The 22,225-nt window shown below is 39.5% G+C and overlaps 1 protein-coding gene across 5 annotated transcripts in view; it reads right to left on the bottom strand.

Moving 5' to 3' along the window:
- OSBPL9 (oxysterol binding protein like 9) overlaps positions 1-22,225 on the bottom strand; it is a 57,827-nt gene that overhangs the window by 35,271 nt on the left and 331 nt on the right. For 3 of the 5 annotated variants that reach the window (XR_011680644.1, XM_071436717.1, XM_071436719.1), the window contains exons 2-3: positions 13,598-13,648; positions 9,929-10,007 (exon numbers count right to left, since the gene is read on the bottom strand). Coding sequence is in view for 3 of the 5 variants with exons in the window: in XM_071436717.1 (XP_071292818.1) it covers positions 9,929-10,007; positions 13,598-13,648 (130 nt within the window). In the remaining 2 variants the exon portion in view is untranslated. Of the gene's footprint in view, positions 1-8,281; positions 8,330-9,334; positions 9,354-9,928; positions 10,008-13,597; positions 13,649-22,225 lie in introns of those variants that run through there. The other 2 variants (XM_071436718.1, XM_071436721.1) reach the window with 2 other exon arrangements.

Here is a 22,225-nt window from a genome sequence, read left to right as displayed (position 1 = left end):
CGCTGTTCTTTTTGCACAGCATTACACCTTAACACTCATTTCAATTACTGAACTGGTCAACCAGAATCAATTTTAATGTTTCTTAGTTTCTTTAGTTCTCCTTACCAAAACCAGGCTCCTTGGCCTAGTCCTGCCAGACATATCAATCAAGTTTATTCTTCCTATACTATTATAGGAAGAATATAGTTTACTCTTCCTGTATTATTCTTCCAGTCACCACTAAATATATATAGTTACCTGTGTCATGAATCCATCAGTATTTGAAATGTATCAGTGCTTTAAGCTTTCAAAGGTGTGTCCAAAACAACAGTGGTTAGCATTATTTCAATATGTGTAAGGTTTCTGTTTTTCTGTGGTGTTTTTTTTGAATCACCATCTCCCAGTCCCAAGAAACATCTTACTGGAGAACTGGGGTACAAGTCACTGAGGAGCTGTTAAGTAATTCATGGGATACAAATATCCTATGTTGAAGGATTTTTTCCCACGATTATTTAAACTAAAAAGGAAACAATTAAGCTGCAGACCAGTGAATTAATCCTTGTACTGCTGCAGGATTCCTGTGATCTTCCATACTGCCAGCAAAAAGAGGTCATGGTATTAGTTAAATACTGATCTTAATATACAGTAGCCCATTAACAAAGGTTATCACATTCTGGCTTGTATCTGAACCCCCAGCAGAACAGAGAGGCCTTACAGCAGCAGGGAAGGCCTAGAAACCAACCAATCCATACAGCTCCAAAATGAAACTGACTTTCCCATGCTCATTAATAAACTAAATTTTTCAAACTTCTGCTTCTCCAATGACCCCTTTACAGCTCTCTCTACCAGGGCTCAGCAGAAGGGGAAAAAAATCTGTATTTTTTCCTCATATATTAGACATTGCACTCTTCTGGCATAGCATGATCCATCCTTAGGGAGCACACATGAATCTCATCAATCCTGCTACTTAGAGAAAGTCTTGGGCACGATAAATCCAGGAACACTGCCATGAGAAGACTGCTTACTGCATGGAAACACAGCATCAAAACCTTTTAAGCACTCTCTGTTCAGGACACTGGTTTAATTTCAGACCATCTATCATCAACAGCAGATCCTCCTGGCTCTCCTCCATACTCTCTTAAGAAAACCACAGAGAAAACCAGCAGGATGCAGTTTTTAGTAAAGCAAGATGCAAGAAAAGTTATATTAAATCTAATCAAAATGGCTGCTGTGAGATTAGGTGCAAGTAAAAGCTCCCTAATGGTAAAAGCAATTTAGAACTGAACAGCTGCCAAAAGATCACTGATGAAAAAAAAAAAAAAAATCAATGGGAACATTCAAAAAAGAGATTAGTCGACACACTCAGAAAGAATTTATGGGAAAAATCTACACACAATGGTCAGAGATCATTATCTACCTATCTGTAAAGCTAAATATCCAAGCTGTTTTACACTTAAAGAAGGCAACTTTGGTCAAAGAAAAAGCTCCAATATCCTTGCACCTAAGAAGTTTGTGATGCACAGCACCTAATATCCACCCTGTATCTGCAGATGCTTTCTTCAGCAGGTAGGGACAAGAATGCCCTGCTCATTACTCCTTCTCTCAAGTACCCTGAAATCACTCCAACTTCTCCATTATTTGATCAGGCTCCACTTTAAAGTTAATCCCCTCCTCAATTCCTATGTGAAAGCTGCTGCAGAATTTGTTTCTGACAAAACATTTGGGATAAGGCAATTCTTATCTAGTCCAGGGAATGACACTGGTGTGCTTATACAAAAATACAGGAGTATTATCTGGCCCCTCCTGGCACAAAACTTCTAAAAAGAGAAGAAGGGCATGAGAGATAAACAAGTTGCTTTTCCCCAGGCTGATTCTAGAATAACAGTATTACAAAAAAAAAAAACAAACAAGAAACACTGAAGGACACCTGGACATGAGATAAACCTGACACTTAAAAACATAAAGGTGGTTCTTAGTCTGAGGGGTTAATGCAAGTGTTACCTGGTCAGCTGAAATTCAAATTGTGCTAGAGCATGTAACTACCCACTAAAATAGCCATGCTAGGTCTGCAGTTGAGAGGGCACTAACAGTGTTTTTCTCTTATTTTAAGTCCTAGAATTTTAATTCAGTTTTTACTGTAATTTAACAGTGAGCAGTTGCACGTGAAAGAAGCTAAATCCACACAGAGCTGCATAATCACTGCTGTGTGCAAGAGACTGGAATCATTAATGGCTGAAACATTGCAATTTACTGTGATTATGTCAGTTAAGCTATTTTTACTTTTTTTTTTCCTAGTAGAATTAGTATTTATGAGCTAGATTACAGTTTGTTCCCATTTGCCTAAGCCCTCACTCCTCTGTGTCTGTGGTGCATCCTTTGAAAGACACCTGTATAATTTACTGTGACATCTCAGGCATATCTAAGACAAGCACAGGGTACTTAACATGATCATAGTCCTATTTATGACTAGTTCAGAGAAACACACTTGAAAAGTACCTCATTTATTACAGTGAGTTTTATTTTGATTTTTTAATGTGTATTTTTTGTGATCTGTCTGGTTGAGTTTATTCCTAAGGTATTTTCATATCAATCTTACACTAAAAAAAAAAAAATCTGAACTCTTTCCTAGAAGAGGTCCAAAGAAAGAAAAGCAATTATTTGATCAAAGAGAAAATTATAGAATGAAAAAAAAGTATTAAACACAAGAATTACTGCTTCTACTGAAGAATTTCTGTAATTCTGAAAACTTGTGGTTCAAAACTCCCTTTTGTTTTATGGAATTGTCCTTTATCTCTGAACTTCCCAAACTCCTAAATCAGATATGTCAGGGATTTTAAAAAGTTCTATGAGGATAAGAAGTCAAATGAAATGCCAACTACATTAGATGCTCTCAGCCTCTATTAATTTTCCAAATAGAGAATAAATGTTATAATTTAGAGTTCCTATAATATTTACTTTGCTGTGGAGAGATTATATGTGTTTATATAACGTATACCAAATGTTAAAGTACAGCATAAAACAGATTACTTTTTCCAGCCTAAGCTTGATAGCATCTAAAGATTAGATACAAACAAGTTTAACAACTCTGCTCCACGATACAGCATTTACCACCAGCATTTCTAGGTCATGCACAGCAGTACTTGGAAGACAGAAAACACACAAAATATATCACCTCAGAATCTGCACACTGGTGCTTATTTTTGTGTGTGTGTGTGTGCATCTACATGGCCATGAGGATGAAAGAAAAACCTGAAGAATTAGTTAAAAAAAATTACTAGATTACTTATAAAAACACCATGCTGTCACAAGAAGAAATGCATATTTTATTTTCATTCACTGTGACCTACTTACAGGCAGAACTCAGTAAGAAGAGTCTATTATACCCACAGAGTCAATAGAGTCAATTATGCAGCTTTTATTCTGACAGAACTTCCACTGATTTGTATGCAAAATTCCTGTATTTTCTCAGCCAAGTGCAGAACTAATGTAGTACCTTTACACACAAATCACCAGATAATAGAGATGAAATCCTGGCTACACTGAGATCGATAGGATTTCTGCCACCAGTCTCAATGGAAAGAGATTTTATCAGCAGTGCTCAATAAGGTGGAAAAGTCATGCATCACAGGACTGTTCCATGGCTAAATAAATTGCTATTTAAAGTCACTGAAGGCCTTTCAAACCATAGGAAAACATGCAAGATGAAGCAGGGTTTCATACAAGCCTGTATGAACAGCACTGTACTTCCACTGCTGACAAAAAGCCTTTAACTCATGCAGCTCCCACATCTGGCAGTAGCTTGAACATGATTTCCTCTGTATCATAATCTTGGAGTTGTCCCAATCATTATTCTCCCTCCTCCTGATGCCATTCTCCACCCATACACATAAATCAACCCTCCTTTTGTTGGTCAGGTGTCTGACCAGCCTGAGCTCCCTGTCCCTACAGGAAACTCCTGTGCAGTCACAAGACACAAAGTCATGCCCAAACAAAAGGCATCCAAAGGTCTCCTGAGCACAATGTGTCATCTGTGATCCTGAGAAACCAACTAAACTGTTCTTTTATCGTTACCTAAGCTCAAAAGCCTTTTTAGCAAGCTTTATAATCAGCCCAGAAACATAGCTTTGGGTGGGAACTTGACAATTGAAACACATGATCAAGTTGCTATTAGTTCTCTCTGGAAATCCATCAATAACGTGTACATAATCCATATATAATTTTGTAATTAAACATTTCTGAGTGTGGGACAAGTTGGCAAGTATATGTTTTTTCACTAGAAAATAATATTTAAATGTTAATAATAGCAGCACTAAACAATACTTCATATGGTATATTCTGTGGAAATGGTTTTCAGGGTATGTTTGCATTTTAAATTAATCACAGAATCACAGAATGGTTTGGTTTGGGACCATCTCATTCCAAGCCCCTGCCATGGGCAAGGACACCTTCCACTATCCCAGGCTGCTCAGTGCCCAGTCCAACCTGACCTTGAAGACTTCCAGAGCTGGGGCAGCCACAGCTTCTCTGGGGAACCTGTGCCTCAGCACCCTCACAGTAAAGGATTTTTTCCCTTGCAGATCCCACTCACAAAGCTCTGAAACTACTAGCTTAAGGTAGAAACCATATTTTGGCTTGAATTGAAAAAATAAATCAAAATAGAAGAACAAAAATATAACCATTTTCTTAGCCAATAAACCAGTTGTCAATTTAACAGGTCAAACTCAAGGTTATTGCTATTTGGAATTTCTTGCTAAAACAGAAGGAAAAGAGTGTTGAACTACTCAGTATCCTCCCCCTCCTTATAGTGAGACCTTTTCTGGCCATTTTTCCCCTTCCAAAATGCTTGCCATGTACCACATATACAGTTGAGATAAGATATTCATATTGATGCCAAAAGTAACAATTTCTTCCAGAGGAAGAAAAAAAGAAAACAAATCAACACATCACACAGATACAGTTTCATGGTATTATTTCTTTCCTACTCTTAAGTGTAACACATATTTTAAAATCTGCAGCTTCAACCTTAAAAACAGAAAACAAGGAGGTGTTTATATATAACCATAACAATTGAGTACAGGAAGTTCCATTAAAAAATGGCATAACCAAGGGGTGGTGATTGGAAAACAATTACAACACAGGATGCTGCTGGTGCAAGAAGGACCTGCATGAAACAGGAAAAGCACAACCCTGCACCATTCCCTGCACTCTGGTCACATGTCCCAGCCACTCAAAATACCAGTGCAACACAGCAATAGCAAAAAGGAGCAGAGGGAAGACAGAAAAATCACTGTGAAGCTAAACCTAGCTTGGCTCACAGAGGAATTTCTGCAGTTATGCCAATCAGGGGAGGATGAGATGCAGCCCAGAACTCTGTGCAGCCCAGACCTGGTCAGGTAAAGGGAGGATGTGATCAGAGGAAGCTCAGGTTTACTCTGATCACAGCTGCTCTTACTCCTCTGCAATATAAAAGCACAGTTGAGCATAGAGGAATTCACTGTTTCAGCACCACCAGAAGCCCAAAAGACCCAGAAAAATGTTAACTGAGGACAAACAATATTGTCAACAGCAGTTATAGATATCACTGAAGAAACCAGCAAGAATTCACACCAAAATCTCTCTCTAGGCATTTTTCAATATTAAATTTAAAAAAAACCAACTCTTAAACTTTTTGTTTTTAAAGGCTGCAATTTATGAATCATTATTTAAATCAGGTAATGTGATAGATTTAAGTGCCTCTTCCTACCACAAGAGCAGGCAGCTTCCTGTCATCTGTTTGGTGGACAACGTCAAAGATTTCTAGGAGACTATAAATATTGACTATTTCTGCAAGTAATGTTGAAGCACAGGTATAAAACCAATATAATTAATTTTGATATGTAATACAAATACTTAAAATCTCACATTCTGACACTGCTCAGCACTAAGGCTTTGTGGACCCCAGTATATCCTCAATAATAATGCCTCTCAAATTAACAAAAAATCATTGCTCTTGTAACATTATGGCAACCTCTTGCTGGGCATGTCTCCCTTTTTCCTCAGCTGTGATGGTGGGCAGACACAAATCAAGTTACAAAACTGGGAAAGGATGGGAAAAAAAAGGAGAAATCTACCTTTACCAGCTGACAGCTTTCATGTAATAGGAGAATAAGTTGCACAGCAACATTCACGCTTCATTTCTCAGATACTTTTGTGGCAGGAATAGGAAAGGAAAGACAAAAGCTAAAGCAAAATCATCTCAGATCGATGCACTGGACTGCTTCCAATCTTTCCATCCTTTATGACACAAAACAGTGGAGACAAAACTGATTTGCCTTCCAAGGAACTGTACTGCAGGCTGTAAGAGTAAAAGCTGGATTTTCAGGTAGGAGTTTAATTTTTTAAAAAAAATATGAATTCTTTTTTATGCATACAATGTGCATTTAGTGAAGTATTTCAGTGCAGATAGAAGCTATTATTGCTTCAGGTTAGACAGAAAATCAAACATCAAGAAGAAATACAGCAATACCCTTGCCAGAGTCTCTTGAACATCATGTTCCCACTCTTGAATTTAAGTCACAAGCATCCCAGTGAGGAGAAAGAACAGCTAAGTAATATGAAGGATTGAAGAAGTGAATTTCCAAATGGAAAGAGCTTAAAGCTTGGTGATGATATGAAGATGTTAAAAGAAAAACAAACCCAACCCCCACAGTGTTTGAAAGTTATGGAACATTTAGAACAGGGACATGTACTGCAGCAAGGAAAAATATATTATCAAGAAAAAGCTTCCTGACAGGAAGGTAAATTAAACTAAAAGTATTATCCCAAATGTCTCACAGCAACTTGAATGGATTTTTGCATCTAATCTGAAAAAATCCACGAGGGAATACTTTAAGATCTACCTAATTCAGAAGCCTTACAAGCAAGCCATGAAACTGGATATTCAGCACGACCAAACAAGGACCAATCAGGAGGTAACACATTACTTTTACATCTATTTTGAAATTTCTGATGTCATTCTACCTCCCTTCTCCCTCCAATAGGAACGAGCATCAATATACCTGTTCATAACAATAAAATACAGGGAAAGAATCTGCTGGGCACTCGGGCAGAGCTAAGGTCAAGCTGACAAACATGTGTTTGTTTTACTGCCAATATTTATTCAATTAACTCCTGTCCTTTATACCCAGGTACTAAGGATATGGATCCCATATCCTTACATGTGGATGTACCCAGTCACCTTTCAAAACCTACAATATCTTTGTAATGAAAACTTTTCAACTTCTCCTGATGTTCAATACAGGGATGGCCACTAGGAAGCACAGCTGAGAACAGAAAAGAGGGAGATTGTCACAGACAGAAACAAAATATGAACTTTTCTTCTGAGAAAGACTCAGAAGTTGCCAAAATCCAGTGATAGGCAAATCTTAGTGGGAGATGCTGGAGCTTTGGCACTTCAGAAATTCAGTCACACACATATGGAATCAACTTCCATGTGAGAAGTTGGTCAGGCAGTTTTAAATTACTTACTTGCCCTTCATCTCATTATTTCCATCTCTAGAGCGTTAGTCAGATGTGCAATTTCGAGCAACTGACATTAAGAAATAATTAATTAACCCAGAATGAAGTTCTTCTTTCATTTTTCACGAATTCAAATTCTATCACTGTCAGCAAAATTTCACTGAGGCACCAATCAGTACTTAAAAGTCTGAGTGAATGGAGAGCCTGCAAGAGAAACTGCTCCACTGCAGATGGGGCCCCAGCTTAGGTCAGGAGATCTCTGAAAGCTTGAATTTTTAAAGTTCTGATTTTTCCCCAGCAAGGAGGCTCCAGCTTGTTTGAGTCCCTGTCTGTCCTTGAGAGAGCAGGAAGGCAGCAAGAAGGAAGGGACTGTAAAGTTGCCATTCCTGCAGTCTTCTCCTGTCCAAGACTTCTTTTATAAAAGGTAAATGAATTTATAGTTATTGCAGAACAAAAGCTCTCTCTTAATCAGCTATTAAAAGTTAGGAAGAAATTGTTAGGAATTTTCTATGTTTTCTTGGATTATTCCCAGAATCTGCCCTACATACCCTATGTAGTCTCAGCATACATTTTGTAATATTTACATTATTAACCCCTCACCATTTATGACTGAAAGTGACCTACATTTTGCAGAAGTTAAAACCTGTGTAATACTGAATCAATTTAATATAATGTACAAAAAATTGACATAAATATTACAGAGGTGGCATGAGGTGAGAATGCATTTACAGTGGCTATAAGAACTACATATATAGTTCTACAGAGCATTTTTTGACACTGAAATATCACAGGACTCAGATCTTACCTGTCTTTATACATGTTTGCATTAAATCCATGTATGTTAATACTGTGTTTGTATCATTACAATTTCCTGGGTATCAGGGACGTTATCTTCATAATATACTAATAGAAAAAGCATAACACAGAAAATAGTGCACAATATCTTAGCTGTACACTAAAGGAGGATACATAAATCCTGGCCTAATATGAAATGCAGAGAAAGGGAAATTATAAAGCATGAGATGTGACAACATTGCTGTTCAAAAATGACCAATACTACTTAAGAGTACAGCATTACTTATGTCAAATACTATCAGTTTTCTTAAGACATCTGACTACCCAAAGGAGAATACAGCATATAACAAGATGTATTAAAAAAGGTCTGTCTTAGTAACTAAAGATCAGAGATTTCTAGGTTTACCTGTATCAAGTTCTCAAATATTCAGCAGTATTTAGCTTTATAGTACTGAGAGACTGCCCTGGTACAGCATTCCATTACTGCATTAGCAACTAGCTTGCATTTAACAATTATCCTTGGGAACAGGAGATTTAAGTATTACTGTGAGCTCAGCACTGTGAAGGTATATTTATAAGGCTTAATGCAGTGAAAAGCCAGAAGACAGCAGCAGCATTTAGGAAAAACTACAGCACAAGGAATACAGAAGCCAGTGACAATATGGTGTACAATTAGTATTTATCATTAGAAATAGTCTCACAAAAGCAACAGCACTGATGATAATTCCCAGTTGCAAATCACTGATTTAAAAATATGTACAGTACAATATAAGTTATAGAATTATTTCAGTTTACATAAATGAAAATGACTGCATAAATGCAAGTGTGCCTCTTGGGTATTTACATTTTCCAGCTCTATACAAAGCAATTATTCAGTCACTGCATTTCAGAGGAAAAGCAAAAGGACTAACAAACGTTAACTGCAAAATATTTTCATCATACTTCCCTGGGATTTTAACATTCAGAAAAAGGAAGTTCTCTACTCAATATCAGCACAGTATTTTGTCCTGCTGCTGCAGACAGAATCATTTAAGGAGTACATAGCAATGATATAGAGCCTTACCCTTTCTACCGGTGAGCCATAGCATGCAATGACGAAACATAGCAGTGGCAGATGGCATTGGTGCTAGGAAATGTGAATAAAAGGATAATAGCAGAGAAATGGTGACTGGCAGACAAGACACAGAAATGTAGATGAAATGAATGCAAGCTGGTAAATCTTGAAGCAAAGCTCCACCGTTAAGCCCAACGTTGCCTCTAGTCTCCTCATAATTGAGCATTAAGTTCTATTTGGATAAAACTGCAACCTTCAGACCAGTCTTGATTCTCTTCATAAAGAAATGCATCACTGTATCTTGAGAACGAAGAGCAGAAACGTTTTGCAAGCGAAACCCATCATCAGAAGCACGTTACTTTCTCCCCTTGAGTGATTTATTCTTTACATTATTCATCTCCAAATCCTGCCAGAGCTACAGTCTCTTTCTAGCACATATGTATTCACTGCAGATGTAAATCCCTGCCTAACCTGCAGCACCCCTGGATCCAGAATGTTCTCAGTGTGCTCATTCATGCTGTTCTGTTGCCAAACATTTAAAATCATCCATCAAATACAAGTGGAATCTATTATAAGAAAAAACAATCTCTTCTTTCAGCTCACCCTGAAAATGGAAGGTTTTCTGATCAACAGTTATTGTGAAGGTGCTGTCGTCCTCATCGTCTATACCAATCACAGCTCCCTGTGAAACAAAGAACAAAATCCTGATAAGGCAAGCAGTGACATCAGCAGCACACACTCTATCACTACACCACTGGAATTTAAAAAGCTTTGACAAATTAGAAACAAACCGAATACAGTAAAGAGCAAAAAGATTCTCTGTTCAGGCATAGGATGCAGTCAGTTCTTTAAAACAATAAATTTTTAGTTGCAGAAAAAAACCAGTGAATGTTTGTAAAGCTGTTATCTGGATAATGATATGCATCTTTTATTTTTGTAGTGGAGGTGGCTTTATGCTGCAGCAGTTCCCTACTACATATTTTATATGTATTTTCCGTGTATAAAAATAATAATTCTTAAGTACTCTACAAAAAGAAGCTCTTGACCTGATTTTATCTACCAGCCTGTAATAAAAAATAAATCATTCTAGCAGAATGAATTTGGCCCATCATGTCATGTCACTGGTACACTGCATGATCTAATTTTCAGTCCCTAAGTAAATATTAACAGTAAGTAATCAGGATATATCAGAAGCAACTAGCTTTGTCTCCTAATTCTTTATGAATTATTACAAGAAAATGCAAATAAATTAAAGACCATCTGTGCTTAGCAATTTACAAATCTATCCACATTTTCATTCCTGCCCCCTCCAACACTTATGATAAATAACAGTTTCACCCAGGAGAAGACACAAAAAAAGGACAATTCCAAGTCTCTGCCAGCTCCAACAAATTGTAATATTTAGCTCAAAAATCACCAGTGGATTGACTCAGTTTCTTTTCTCCTTCTGCCCCACAACAGCAGTCCTAGGTAAGAACAGCACCAACCCTCTGTAATAAAGGCAGGAAAGGCAGTGTGGCAGGAAAGGATAGCTCCAAGCTGGTTTTTTATTTCCCTCCACTGATAAAATGTGCCACTTAATTCTCCAAGAGTATCTTCCTTATAGGCTTTTCATGGACAGCTCTGTGATCACTATAAAAGAGGCACCTAAAAGGTGTATCCAAACCAGTATAATTCTGAACATTTTTAGTGCCAGGACACAACAACCACCAGATTTCTTTTAAATATACCAGTAGATAAATATCTGGCACTTGAAGTACATATTTTGCTATGCAGTAAAGCAGAAGGTCACTGCAAGTTGTACAATATTGCTCTCCTCAGCAGCTGTATCAGAGCCAGTGTGGCTGGAAAGGAGCTCCAAGATTATCCAGTGCAATTGGTAACCCAGTGCCACCATGCCCAACACTGAATTATCTCAGCAAGTGCCACATCCACACATCTTTGGAACACTTCCAGGGATAGTGACTCCACCACTTCCCTGGGCAGCCTGTTCCAATGGCTGACCTTGCTTTCAGTGAAGAAATTTCCCCTAATATCCAATCCAAACCTCCCTGGAGCAACTTGAGGCCATTTCCTCTCATCCTGTCACCCGGGAGAAGAGACTGACCCTCACCTCACCATGACCAATCCTCAGAGGATACAGGTAAAATTCACATAAACACAGACTCAGCTGAGTCCTGCCCCATCCCAAGTGTGGGAACAGGGAGAGCTCTCCTGGGCCTGTGAACTCAGCACAAACCTGTGCACAGTGCACACACTGTCACTGCAACACTGGGGCAAAGGGTCTGAGCCAGAAGCACAGAAAGTGCTTCCTCTGTCATGCAGATAATACATATGAACAGGTAAAATTAAAAATAAGAGTGGCAAAGTTTATGGATATTCCAGAAAACTTTAGCAGGATGTAAGCATAGTGCAGATGACACAGAATGATTTATGATTACACTTTCCTAAGTACTCTAAGACAACCAGCAAAAGGATTTGAAGATGAAACTTCAGCCCTATGAAATGTGCATTAGGAGCAAAAAGGTGAGGAACAAGCTTTTCATAATCCATTCAAGAGAAAAGGAAATATTTTAGCCAGATTCCTTAAGTTACATGTTTGTTTATGTTCACACCTACAGTTACAAATCAACAATTACTCTAAACAGAAAACCTCTCTGATAGAATTTCAGACTGCAAAAGCCCATCTGTTCAGCTATCAGTATCACTGTCATCTGCCAGGGGAGCTGCTTTACAAAAGCAGAAAAAAGGAAGATTCCTTCCTTCCTCACAAAAAAACCCCAAACAAGCAAATCACACACATTACACATTCAGAGGAAGGCTGGGGGAGTCCATCAGTTTTTAGAAAATTCCAAAGAACAATTTGTGGTGGAAGAGTGACAGATGGGAGAAGAGAAAGTGGCTAAATACATATAAAGACCATATATGGACCAGGCAATATTGAACAGATTGTTCACTTTTATTATTTCCTAAACTGGCAGGCTGAGGCCAACCTCCACAGTGACAGGCTCACAGCACTATTAAAGCAGGCATGGCTTTCTGGACTGAATTTTTCTGCACAATGAAAAAAACCTCCCTCATGAATCTTTGGGAATGTCTTGTTCTAGACAGTGGTTTGAGTATACATTTCCCTTAAAGAAATTCTGAACTAAGATATCAATACATCAAGCAAGGCAAAGTGCAAAGAAGTCATCTGGAATCCAAGTTACTGGGGATTCTCTGAGTCTCAGAAGGCCACAGGTACCCAGAGAAAGACTAGAAAGGCCTAACAACAGAAGGAAGGAGTAACTGGAAAATGCACAGTTTTCCTTCAACACTCATCACATTGTTTGTAGGACCACAGATCCCCTTCTCTGGACTCCTCTTACTTCAACTTTCAAAATGCTCCCATTCATACCCATCATTCTCACTCCTCACTTGTTCCAGCTCTTCACAAGACTGCTGCATGCTAGAAACAGAAATGCTACAGGAAATGGGAAAAAATATAGAAAAAGGACTTGTGCAAGAAGAAATAGCTTTGGTACAAGCATGACAGCGAGGTAGGAACTGGGCATGTGCAAAGACATCACAGCACTCCCACCTCCCTTTAGTAATTCCATTTCCAGCTACAGCAGCAGCAGTCAGGGCTAAATGAACCACACCAGAGAGCCCCACACAGGTAATGCTCAGCTCTCCCACTCTGCACCTTCTCTTTCCCCAATTTGCACACCCAATCATAATTCAAAAACTTTGCCAGCAGTGTTCTCCCTTCCCTTTCCAGTTCTCCTTTCACTAAGCTCAAGCCTAGGCCTAAGGAGTGTCCAAACTGGCAGGATGGAGGACATGGTAAGAGAAGAAAAACAAACCAGGACAGAAGGAAGCAGTTTCACAATGACTTCTGTAGGTACACACACACACACACATATATACATATATATATATATATATATCTGTGTATATACACATGGACCTCCACACACAGAGAAATGAGAACTGCAAACAGCAAATTTTTCATAGCATCCTACTACTAACCCATCTTACTCTGCCACAGAATGCCTTCTAATATATCATATAAAATGTATAATATTTTTATACCATATATAAGTTATAGGATGTAATTAGACCAGCATGTCACACGACCTCTAACGTTTTCTTTCTTTAAATACTTTCACCATTTCAGCATTTTGCAGAGTCAGGAATAGAGCCCAAACCTCAAAAGTCTCCTTGCAGTTCTCTCCACTAGGACATATTATACACAGTAAGTCATTGAGTACTGAATAAAACAACACTTACCCTGAGTCTAACACACCCTCGGCGTGAGCCTCTCATCATTTTGTCTTTTGACTGAAACAGAAAAAAAACAGATCAGTGGGTTAACAGATACACTAAGAAGAAAGTTATTCAAAGCAACAGAGAAAGAATAAAGCATTTTTACACCATGTTTTAGTGACTGATTAAACAAGATGCAATTTCTGTTACAAAGTTGGTTCGTTCCCACCGCCATGGTATGGAAAATGGACTCTTCAAAAGAATACAAGATCCCACTTCAAGAAGTTTCCCAAGTAACTTCAAGAAATACTTATGAAATGCAGTCCATGCCTTTAGAGAAAGTAAAAGAAAAGGAAGAAGAAAGGAGTTGAGAAATATTAAAAGTCAGCAGTATGCTGATTCACATCTTCCTCCTTTCTCTCCTATTCTCAGGAAAGTGTCCATGAAACAAAATCTAGCCGTGCAGGCAGAATTGCACAAATGAAATTATACATCTGTCAGAAACTTCCCCTGATTTATACCCCTTTTTAGCAGAGACAAAATTCATGTTTAGACTTGTTTGTAAATCTACCTCCTAGCTAGTACAGCTCGCTGTCATTATTGCAGTTTAAAAAGTTAACCTTTGTAGCCATTTAAGCTGTTGGAACCCAGATCAGAAAACAGGATTTTCATGTCCATAACCAGTGGTCAAACTTGCACATTAACCCACCTTGCAAAATTACTCAATCTCTTCTTTACTACCTGTTTGAAGCACTGAAAAAGAGCTTCAACCTCCCCCCCCCCCCCCCCCAAGTAGGGAACTCTAAAGATTAAACTCAGATTGAAATAGTGATCCTTGAGCTTTCAGCTCTTCCCACCACTGCCACAGGCAAAGCTGACAGTAATCATTGCTATTGGGCAATAGTGGCAAGCCCAAGTAGCACACACCAACTATTTAAGGTGAAAAAGAAAATAGTGAGATCATCCTGAATACTCAGTTTTCTGGTAAGGGCTGTTTTTTGACTACCCACACACACGCTTCCTGTTTTTTAAATTATAAATTCCTTGCTATTGTAGCCTTATCTGAAAAGTATTCCTGTCTAATAAAACCCCTTCTCTCCCGCCATCCAAATATTCAAACTGCATTCTTTCAAGTCAGGAAAACAACAATTCTCACTGGTGTCTCAAGATCAGATTCTCTTGCTGTCATCTTCTGAAGTAACCACTTCTTTCCAGCAGTGTACCAATAATTCCATCAAGACAATATACTGATGTTATTATCACCAGACCTATTTTCACTTTAGCAATTAGACAATAAAATCTTACTGACATTAATGGGAGAAAAAAAGACAGGACAAGAAGTACCAGTCTTAGGAGTCACTAATTATTCTTTACCTGAAACATGTTTTGGATACAGCTAGGAGGAAAGAATGAAGCAGTCCTAGCAAGTCCTATTCACTAAAGATAATGTACAGGTACAGCACTTGGGGCTTCAAATAATGTTTCAGCTGACCTCTCATTCAATTCAGGCTCCAATTTATCAGAGCTGTCTTCTGAGTGTTAGAAGCCATCAGTATTAATCTACTTGTTTTTACATCAGCACATGTTAGCTGATCAAAATGAAATGGAAGTAAAGACCAGCAGTGCCTCTATAATGTATTCTACAGATATATAATTTCTTTTTAGACAACAAGTACATAGGGAAGACTTTTTGGAACATTGTTTTGTTTTGGTCTCTTTTTTTTAACCTCAAACCCAAGAGAGGATCTAGTTACAAAGTTTCTCCAACAATTTCCTATGAGAAATTGTGTATATTTGAAACATAGCTCACTAGAGTACACTTTTATTTTTTATATTCACTGCCTTGAGAGTTCTCCTAAAATGGGAGGACACTTCTGAGAGCTTATCACTCCCTCTGGTGGTTTCTGGAAGAAATATTGGCATAATCTAAGCAGGAAAGAAAATATCTGGACTGAGGCTGCAACAGTGCAGAAGCTGCAGGGACCTGACCAGTTCTGACCCGGATCCCATGAGCCAGGCAAAGCCCTCCCAGCTCCCTGCACTGAACCAGAGCAGACAAAAAGCAAAGGCAGCAGAAGAGACTGGGTTTGGAAGGGTTTATACCTCTTAGTGACATGCAGGGAATTTGGGGGCTTGTCCCAGTGCAAGGGAGAGCAGAACCCTAAGAATCCCCATTTCCACTGATCACCAATTCAGCTGCAAAAGATACAGTAAAAGCCTCCCTTTTTCTTGTCCACCACATTTTAATGGGATGGAAATTAAGTTTAAACTTTATAATGTTTTTAGTCTGCAAGAAGAATCACAAGACAAATAACAGGTCAGAGTGCGGGCCTGTATACCCATAATTTCACCATCTTCTGACAGAGCTTTACTTGGTTAATACCAATTATAAGAAAGCACTAAATGGAATTCATCCTACCTAAGTGCAATAAAACACCATCATTCCAGTAGCTGAATTCCCTGAGCTCCAGAGCAGGCAGCTGCCATCACACACACTGGATTCTCTCACTGGCAGACAGCAAACCCTTCCCTACTGCTGCAGGACAGCACTTTAGAACACAATTCAGCTGACATTTTAGATTTTTCCCCCTCCACAACTAAGATTTTATAAAAATGCAATTCAAATACTTTCAGCTTTCCCTTATTATTCTTTGATAGAAATTAGGTTATCCAATATATCCTATTAAATATAAAGCCATCCCATAACTGCTTTGAGGAATGGTTCCATTTCACTGAACAAAAAACTCATATAGCAGAAAGACATCTCTAAAGGGCTAATAAAAAAACCCCACATTTTACTTTCCTTTTATATTTAAAATTTTAATATGCAGCTATCTTTTTCAGTGCTCAGTTTTATAACCAGACAAAATTGCATTTTCCATAAGCTTTCAATACACACTGTACTGATTGTGATGATAAAGGACTTGAACAGGTTATAAGCAGACAGCAATATGAGATAAATTTCAGCTGAAACTCAAATAAAAATTTGTAAAAATGAATAAAGCTATAGAGTATTACTGCAGGGAGAATTTAGGTATCTCCCAAAAAGATGTGGCCTTTATTGGCTCCTCTTTAACATCCACATAGCAAAGTTGATCACATACAGAACTGATCTAACATCAGGTATTTCAGGTAACCTAGAACTTAAGAGAAATAAAAATAATGTTTGGACCTATTTAAAGAAAACAAAACAAAATTAGAATCCTAACCCAGGCCCCAGAGACCTCCAGCCCTCCTTCATCTTTAGAAGTGCTACTATTTCATTTGGGTTGTAGCTGTGGCGTGCAAAGTTTAAGGTTTCAAATAAAACCCAGCTGCTCTTCGCCTCCAAAAGTTCTCAGGCATGAGTTCTGCTTGCACAGAAGGGCAGAACTTGAAGAGGTGCATTTCTGACTCAGTGCTGTCATGGAAATCCCTAACATAAGTACACAGATGAGCAAAACCACTTGGGACATTTATTTCCTGTTAAGGATGAAGAACCTGGAACAAGCTGTATCTATAAACAGTAATCTTTGCAATTTATCTACAAGAGAAGCTTAAATTTGGATCACTTTCCATAACAGCCATTTTTTCTCATCAAATCCTGAGGCAACGCTCATTTTTTAAGCAGAAACAGACCTCCACAATTTGAAGACTTTACAGGCTGTTCCCAGCCCCACCACTCCTCCAGCCCCTTTCCAAGGCACAGCCCAGTCTCAGAGGAGAAGCTCCCTGAGCTCAGGGACAGCATCTCACAGCCCTGCTGTTGGTGCAGCTAAAGCTGGGACTTCTGTGGGTGCAGTCATAAGACAGGAGATAAAACACTGCAGCAAGAGCTGAGGTGCCTCTGGGGCTCATCTAACCCCAACAGATACCAGGATTATGTGAAATAGGGAAGGCAACATTTTATAGATCCTGGCATGGAAAAGCATTACACTGCTTTAGAGAATCCTATGAGACATTAATACATATGAGGCCTTAACTGCATCAAGGTGTAAAAGGTACAGCCCAGTCCTGGAACCTTCCATTCAGCCTGTTCCTCAAAAATGCACAGCTACAGACTAAACTGCCTGTAGCTGAAACTTAACTACTAAAGAGGAGTCAACTACTTCAATTATAATCCTTTAACAGTTCATTCAGTGCACGGAAACCTGTGATACAAAGTTTAAACTATGTACAAAATTCAAGTTAATGTTGTATGACAACCAACAATATTTTAGAACCCGTGACCATAAATTCAGAATTACTTTTATTATGACAAGTTCGCTTACAGCTTTGTCTGGTTTTAATAGACTCACTGAGTTGTTTTCAGGGCATGTGACAAGATCAAGTTATTATAAGAAAAAAGTGTCATTTCATCTGAGAATGGAAAACAGAGACCTCGGAGGGAACGTTTGTGCAAAAGCAGATGTGGTTTTTTCCTGTTTCCTTGGGATTTTTGCACGCAGCTGCTGATTGAGAAACTGCATTTGAAAGAAGTATTAAGCTGAAAGTCTCTGCCATGGGGCCACTGAGCCCTGACTGCAGCTTCAGAGGCATCGTTTGAAATCAAGGCAACAAGGTTTGCTTTCAGCTCACCACCAAAGATTCATAAAACTGCTCCAAAATTTGAGTCTCCCTCCCCAATAGCTGGGTTGTACAACCCACAAGCAGCTCTTCAATACAACCAGTTTGAAAGTTGCTCACCAGTTGTAGTCTTGAAAAACATGAGGGGAGAGATAATTTCATACTGCCACAATTACTTTTCCCAACAACTGATTTCACACAGCTATTGCTCCTGAAAGCAGTCGACTGGCAAATGTTTTAAAAGGAGTTTGATGGAATGATGAACAAAAGAACAGCACTTCAATCCATTCTTCAGGTATTCACTGGTGCAAAAACCCCTAAGATGATGGGAGGTTCCCCAGTTTGCTTTCAGGAACGCACAATATGGAGCTGTCATACACAACAATTTTTTCTGGCAGCCCTCATTCACTGTGCAAGGCAGTTCTTTAAGCCTGCAACATTTTGAATAGTTCTCCTTTCAATATCACCAAATGTCATATATCCATGAAGTTTTAAAATACTTTATGGAACTGACCTTCCTCTGGCACTGTTTGCACAGTTCTGCTTTCAATTTATTATACAATTTAAATATTTATTTAAAGAATATACTTAAAGCTAGAATTTAAATCAGATTTTCAAACTTGAGTGGTTCACTGGATTATTTCTACAGAATTCCCAAGGGTTATCAAGGCTATAGCTGATGTGTATTTAAGACAGCACTTCTGCCAGAAAACACAAACAAAAAGCAAATTGCACTCAACTCCCCCTTCCTCCTTGACCATTTCTTTGTCTTCATGTTCTCTTCCCAGAATAATGTCAACACACATGTTTCTACACTGACATGCACAAAACAAACAACAGAACAAATTCAGCTGAAAAAATAAACCAGCACAAAGCTATTTTTCATCTGGAATCCAGCTCATGGAACAACTTTACAGCTCCTGCACCAGCAGAAAGCAGGAATGAGCCAGTTCAAGATTTGTTTGCTAAATATTTCAGTGAAGCCAACAACACAGTGAACCCCCCCAACGCTTCAGTAACTTACATATATAAGCTATTCCCTTAAGAGAAAGCACTGAAGCATGAGTAGGGTCACAAATCCAAGAATACTGAGGGGAAAAAAGAAATAATTTTTCAAGCCATTGGTCAAACTGAACCAAGATGGCAAAAATGGCACGCTGTCATTTAATTCATATTTTGCTTTAAAAAATAAAAGGAAAAAAAAAAGGGCCATTTACTGATATCAGACAATCATTTATTTAAGCAAAACCATGTGAAAAGAGTACTTGGATGACAAGTCCAAATCATACTCTGTAAATTACAGAATTTGTAAATAACTTAACACAAAAGTAACTATAAGCAAATTTGAGGATGAACATTTCAATTCTGAATGAGGAAAAAAGCTCCTGGATAACAGAAGTGGGGAAAAAAGCCAACAATTTGGCAATTTAGGTAAAAGGCTTTTTTGTCAATGCACATGAGAAGATTCACATTGACACATGCAAGTAGCACTACTATTGTTCACTGCAATACAAGTACAGAGCATGGAACACACAAATGAAAACAGAAATAAATGTGACCATTACATTTTTTTCTTTTTTTCCTGACTCTGACTTGATGCAAAATCTTTTGACTTGCTCCTTTAAAGTTCTAATCATTCCAGAAATAGAATTTCATTGAAATCATTTGCTCCTGGTGTATGTATCCAAAACATACTTAGGTTAACAGCTATTCATTCCACCAAAAGACAAAGCATAACCTTTTATTTTCCCCCCAGAGTGCAGTGCTATTGCACACTAATTCTGTTTGAATGTTTATTTCACATTAAGGGTGCTTTTCTGCAGTCTATTTTAGGTAACTACCAGGGAGGGTTGAGTCCAGGAGTGCCAGGACACGCCTATGAAGAAGTTTGTGGCTCAGGCTCTAATGGAAACTTCAGCTGCATCAGGAGTTATTTGCCTGCACTTTTCCACAGCTGCCCAGCCAAAGGTTAACAGGCTGTGGGATCTGCTGCTGGAGAAAGTTTCTCCTGTCTGCAGAACTTACTGAGGCTGAGGAGCCTGGAGAGACAGTGGGCGGGCTCAGGCTGATCAGGTACCTGTAACCCCTCGTACCAACAGAACTGCTTCCAGGCTCTGTGTCCAGGCAGCCGGGCTGGAACCACCCCATCCTATCCTACCCCAGCCCTGCAGTACATTCCTGGGAGGGGCCAGATCCAGGCTCAGACAGCAGCCACACTGACCCAGCCAGGCAACCCCACTGCTCCAGACTGAAACTGGTGCAGAAGGAGCCCTGTGCACCTGAGCACAGGTTCCTTCCCAACACGAGGCTGCCTGTGCAGAGTGCAACAGGCCATTGTCCCGTTTAAATAAAATCACAAACCTGCCAACGTTTCAAATTAATGCTCTTTATGAGCCTCACCAACTACCAGTCAGGAGTTAGTACTCCAACACTAAAGCTGAAGCAAACAGTGCCCTATCACCCTCTCACAGGTGAAGGACTGGCTCTTGAGAGGTGTGTGATCAGCTGGGACAAGCTCTGAGTTATCCTTCAAACGCTGCTCCTGCTGACCCTGCTGCCCTGGGAGCAGCCCTGCCGGCACACAGGGAGAGGAGGGCACGCCCAAGGACCAGATCTTGTGGCAGGCAGGCTTCAGCAGGACTGAAATTTGGCAATTTGGGTAAAAGGCTTTTGTAAAACACCTTGCAAATGCATATACATTACATTACGCCTTACAGCCTTAGGTATGAGAATGAAAGAGCTCATGGATGGGAAAAGCATTCTGAAAGAAATGCTCACTCCAGCCACTTCTCAATGGTAAAGGCACATAAAGCAGAGAACATGATTTTATTCCTTAAACCAAACTTGAACTTTTTAGGATAGCTAGTTAAAAAAAGGGTTTTTAAATTTTTGAACTAAAAGTTGTTATACTGACAGAGAACATAATAAATTATACAAAATGAAAGTGTAACATACATGTAGAGGTACCCAGTCACAGGAAAAAATTAAATACTATAATTCTACTAAACAGCTGAAGACCATAGGATGAAAGTCAGTGCAATATCCAGAATTATAATTATACACAGTAGTCATCAGCAAATGTTTCTATTTCTGTAGCTGAGCATTAAATGACTTTGCACCTTGGACTGCTAGTTAGACCACACTGACTAATTCATCTCTGTCAAGCAGCTGACATTTGAAGAGCCACTAAATAGCAACTATAAAAGCACTTCCATTTCTCCATCCACATCCCAGGTGTGAGATTTTGAACCCACATGAACAAAATCGAGAGCATGTGACAGTTCTGTGACAAGAGCCTTACCCCTGCTTCTACCAGTATAAGGGAAATCCAGATTTAAGAAAAAAAGTTTTATATGCAATGCTTCTGTACAAACAAAGCTTCATAGACAATGTGGTTATGCCAAGTTATTTGCTGTACATCTATTACAACTTACTGCAGGCTTATTTTGTATGTGTTTTATTCAGCCTGATATACTTTGAAAAAGAAAACTTTGAGGCATGGATGCAGTTCACTCAGTGAGCCTTCAGATTTCAGGGGGCATCCTTGAAAAAATTAATTCCTACCATTAAAATACTTGTGAGTTATGTAAAAATATGAATAAGGAAGGTGAACAAGCCAGTAAGGCAAGATCTGTCAGGGGTTATAAAGAAGAAAAAAAAAAAAGTTAAGAAAAGCATCACTGTTTCTTAACACACCGCAGTAAAAAGTTCGTGCTGGGAAGTGGGAAGTCCTGAACGGAAACGGGAAAGTCGATCGGCTCCGGGAAGCACCTGCCGGAGGGCAGCGAGCCCGCCAAGCGCGGCCGTAACGCACCGAGAGCCGCGGGAACGAAGCGCGGGGCGCGCACGGCCCCGAGAAGGCGGCACCGCCCGCGCCCGCCGGCCGGGCTGAGCCCCCAGACCGGGGCCAGCGTGAGTTCCCGCTGGACAGGGCGGGGAGCAGCGGGACTCGGCCAGCACCGAGCAAGGCTCCGGGACAGGGGGACACGGGCCGCCCGAGGAGGGTGCGCGGCCCCGGAGCTGCCGGGAGAGCCCGGGCGGGTCCCGCGGCCGCTCCCGCCGGCGGCGCCGCCCGCCGCCAACAACAACAGCGCCTCTCGCCCCCGC

This window comes from Agelaius tricolor, unplaced genomic scaffold (genome assembly GCF_023055355.1).
Source record: "Agelaius tricolor isolate 1412-34295 unplaced genomic scaffold, bAgeTri1.0.p SCAF_11, whole genome shotgun sequence".
NCBI lineage: Eukaryota > Metazoa > Chordata > Aves > Passeriformes > Icteridae > Agelaius > Agelaius tricolor.
Note: the sequence above shows the minus strand (reverse complement) of the source record. Positions and strands in the feature narration are given on the sequence as shown.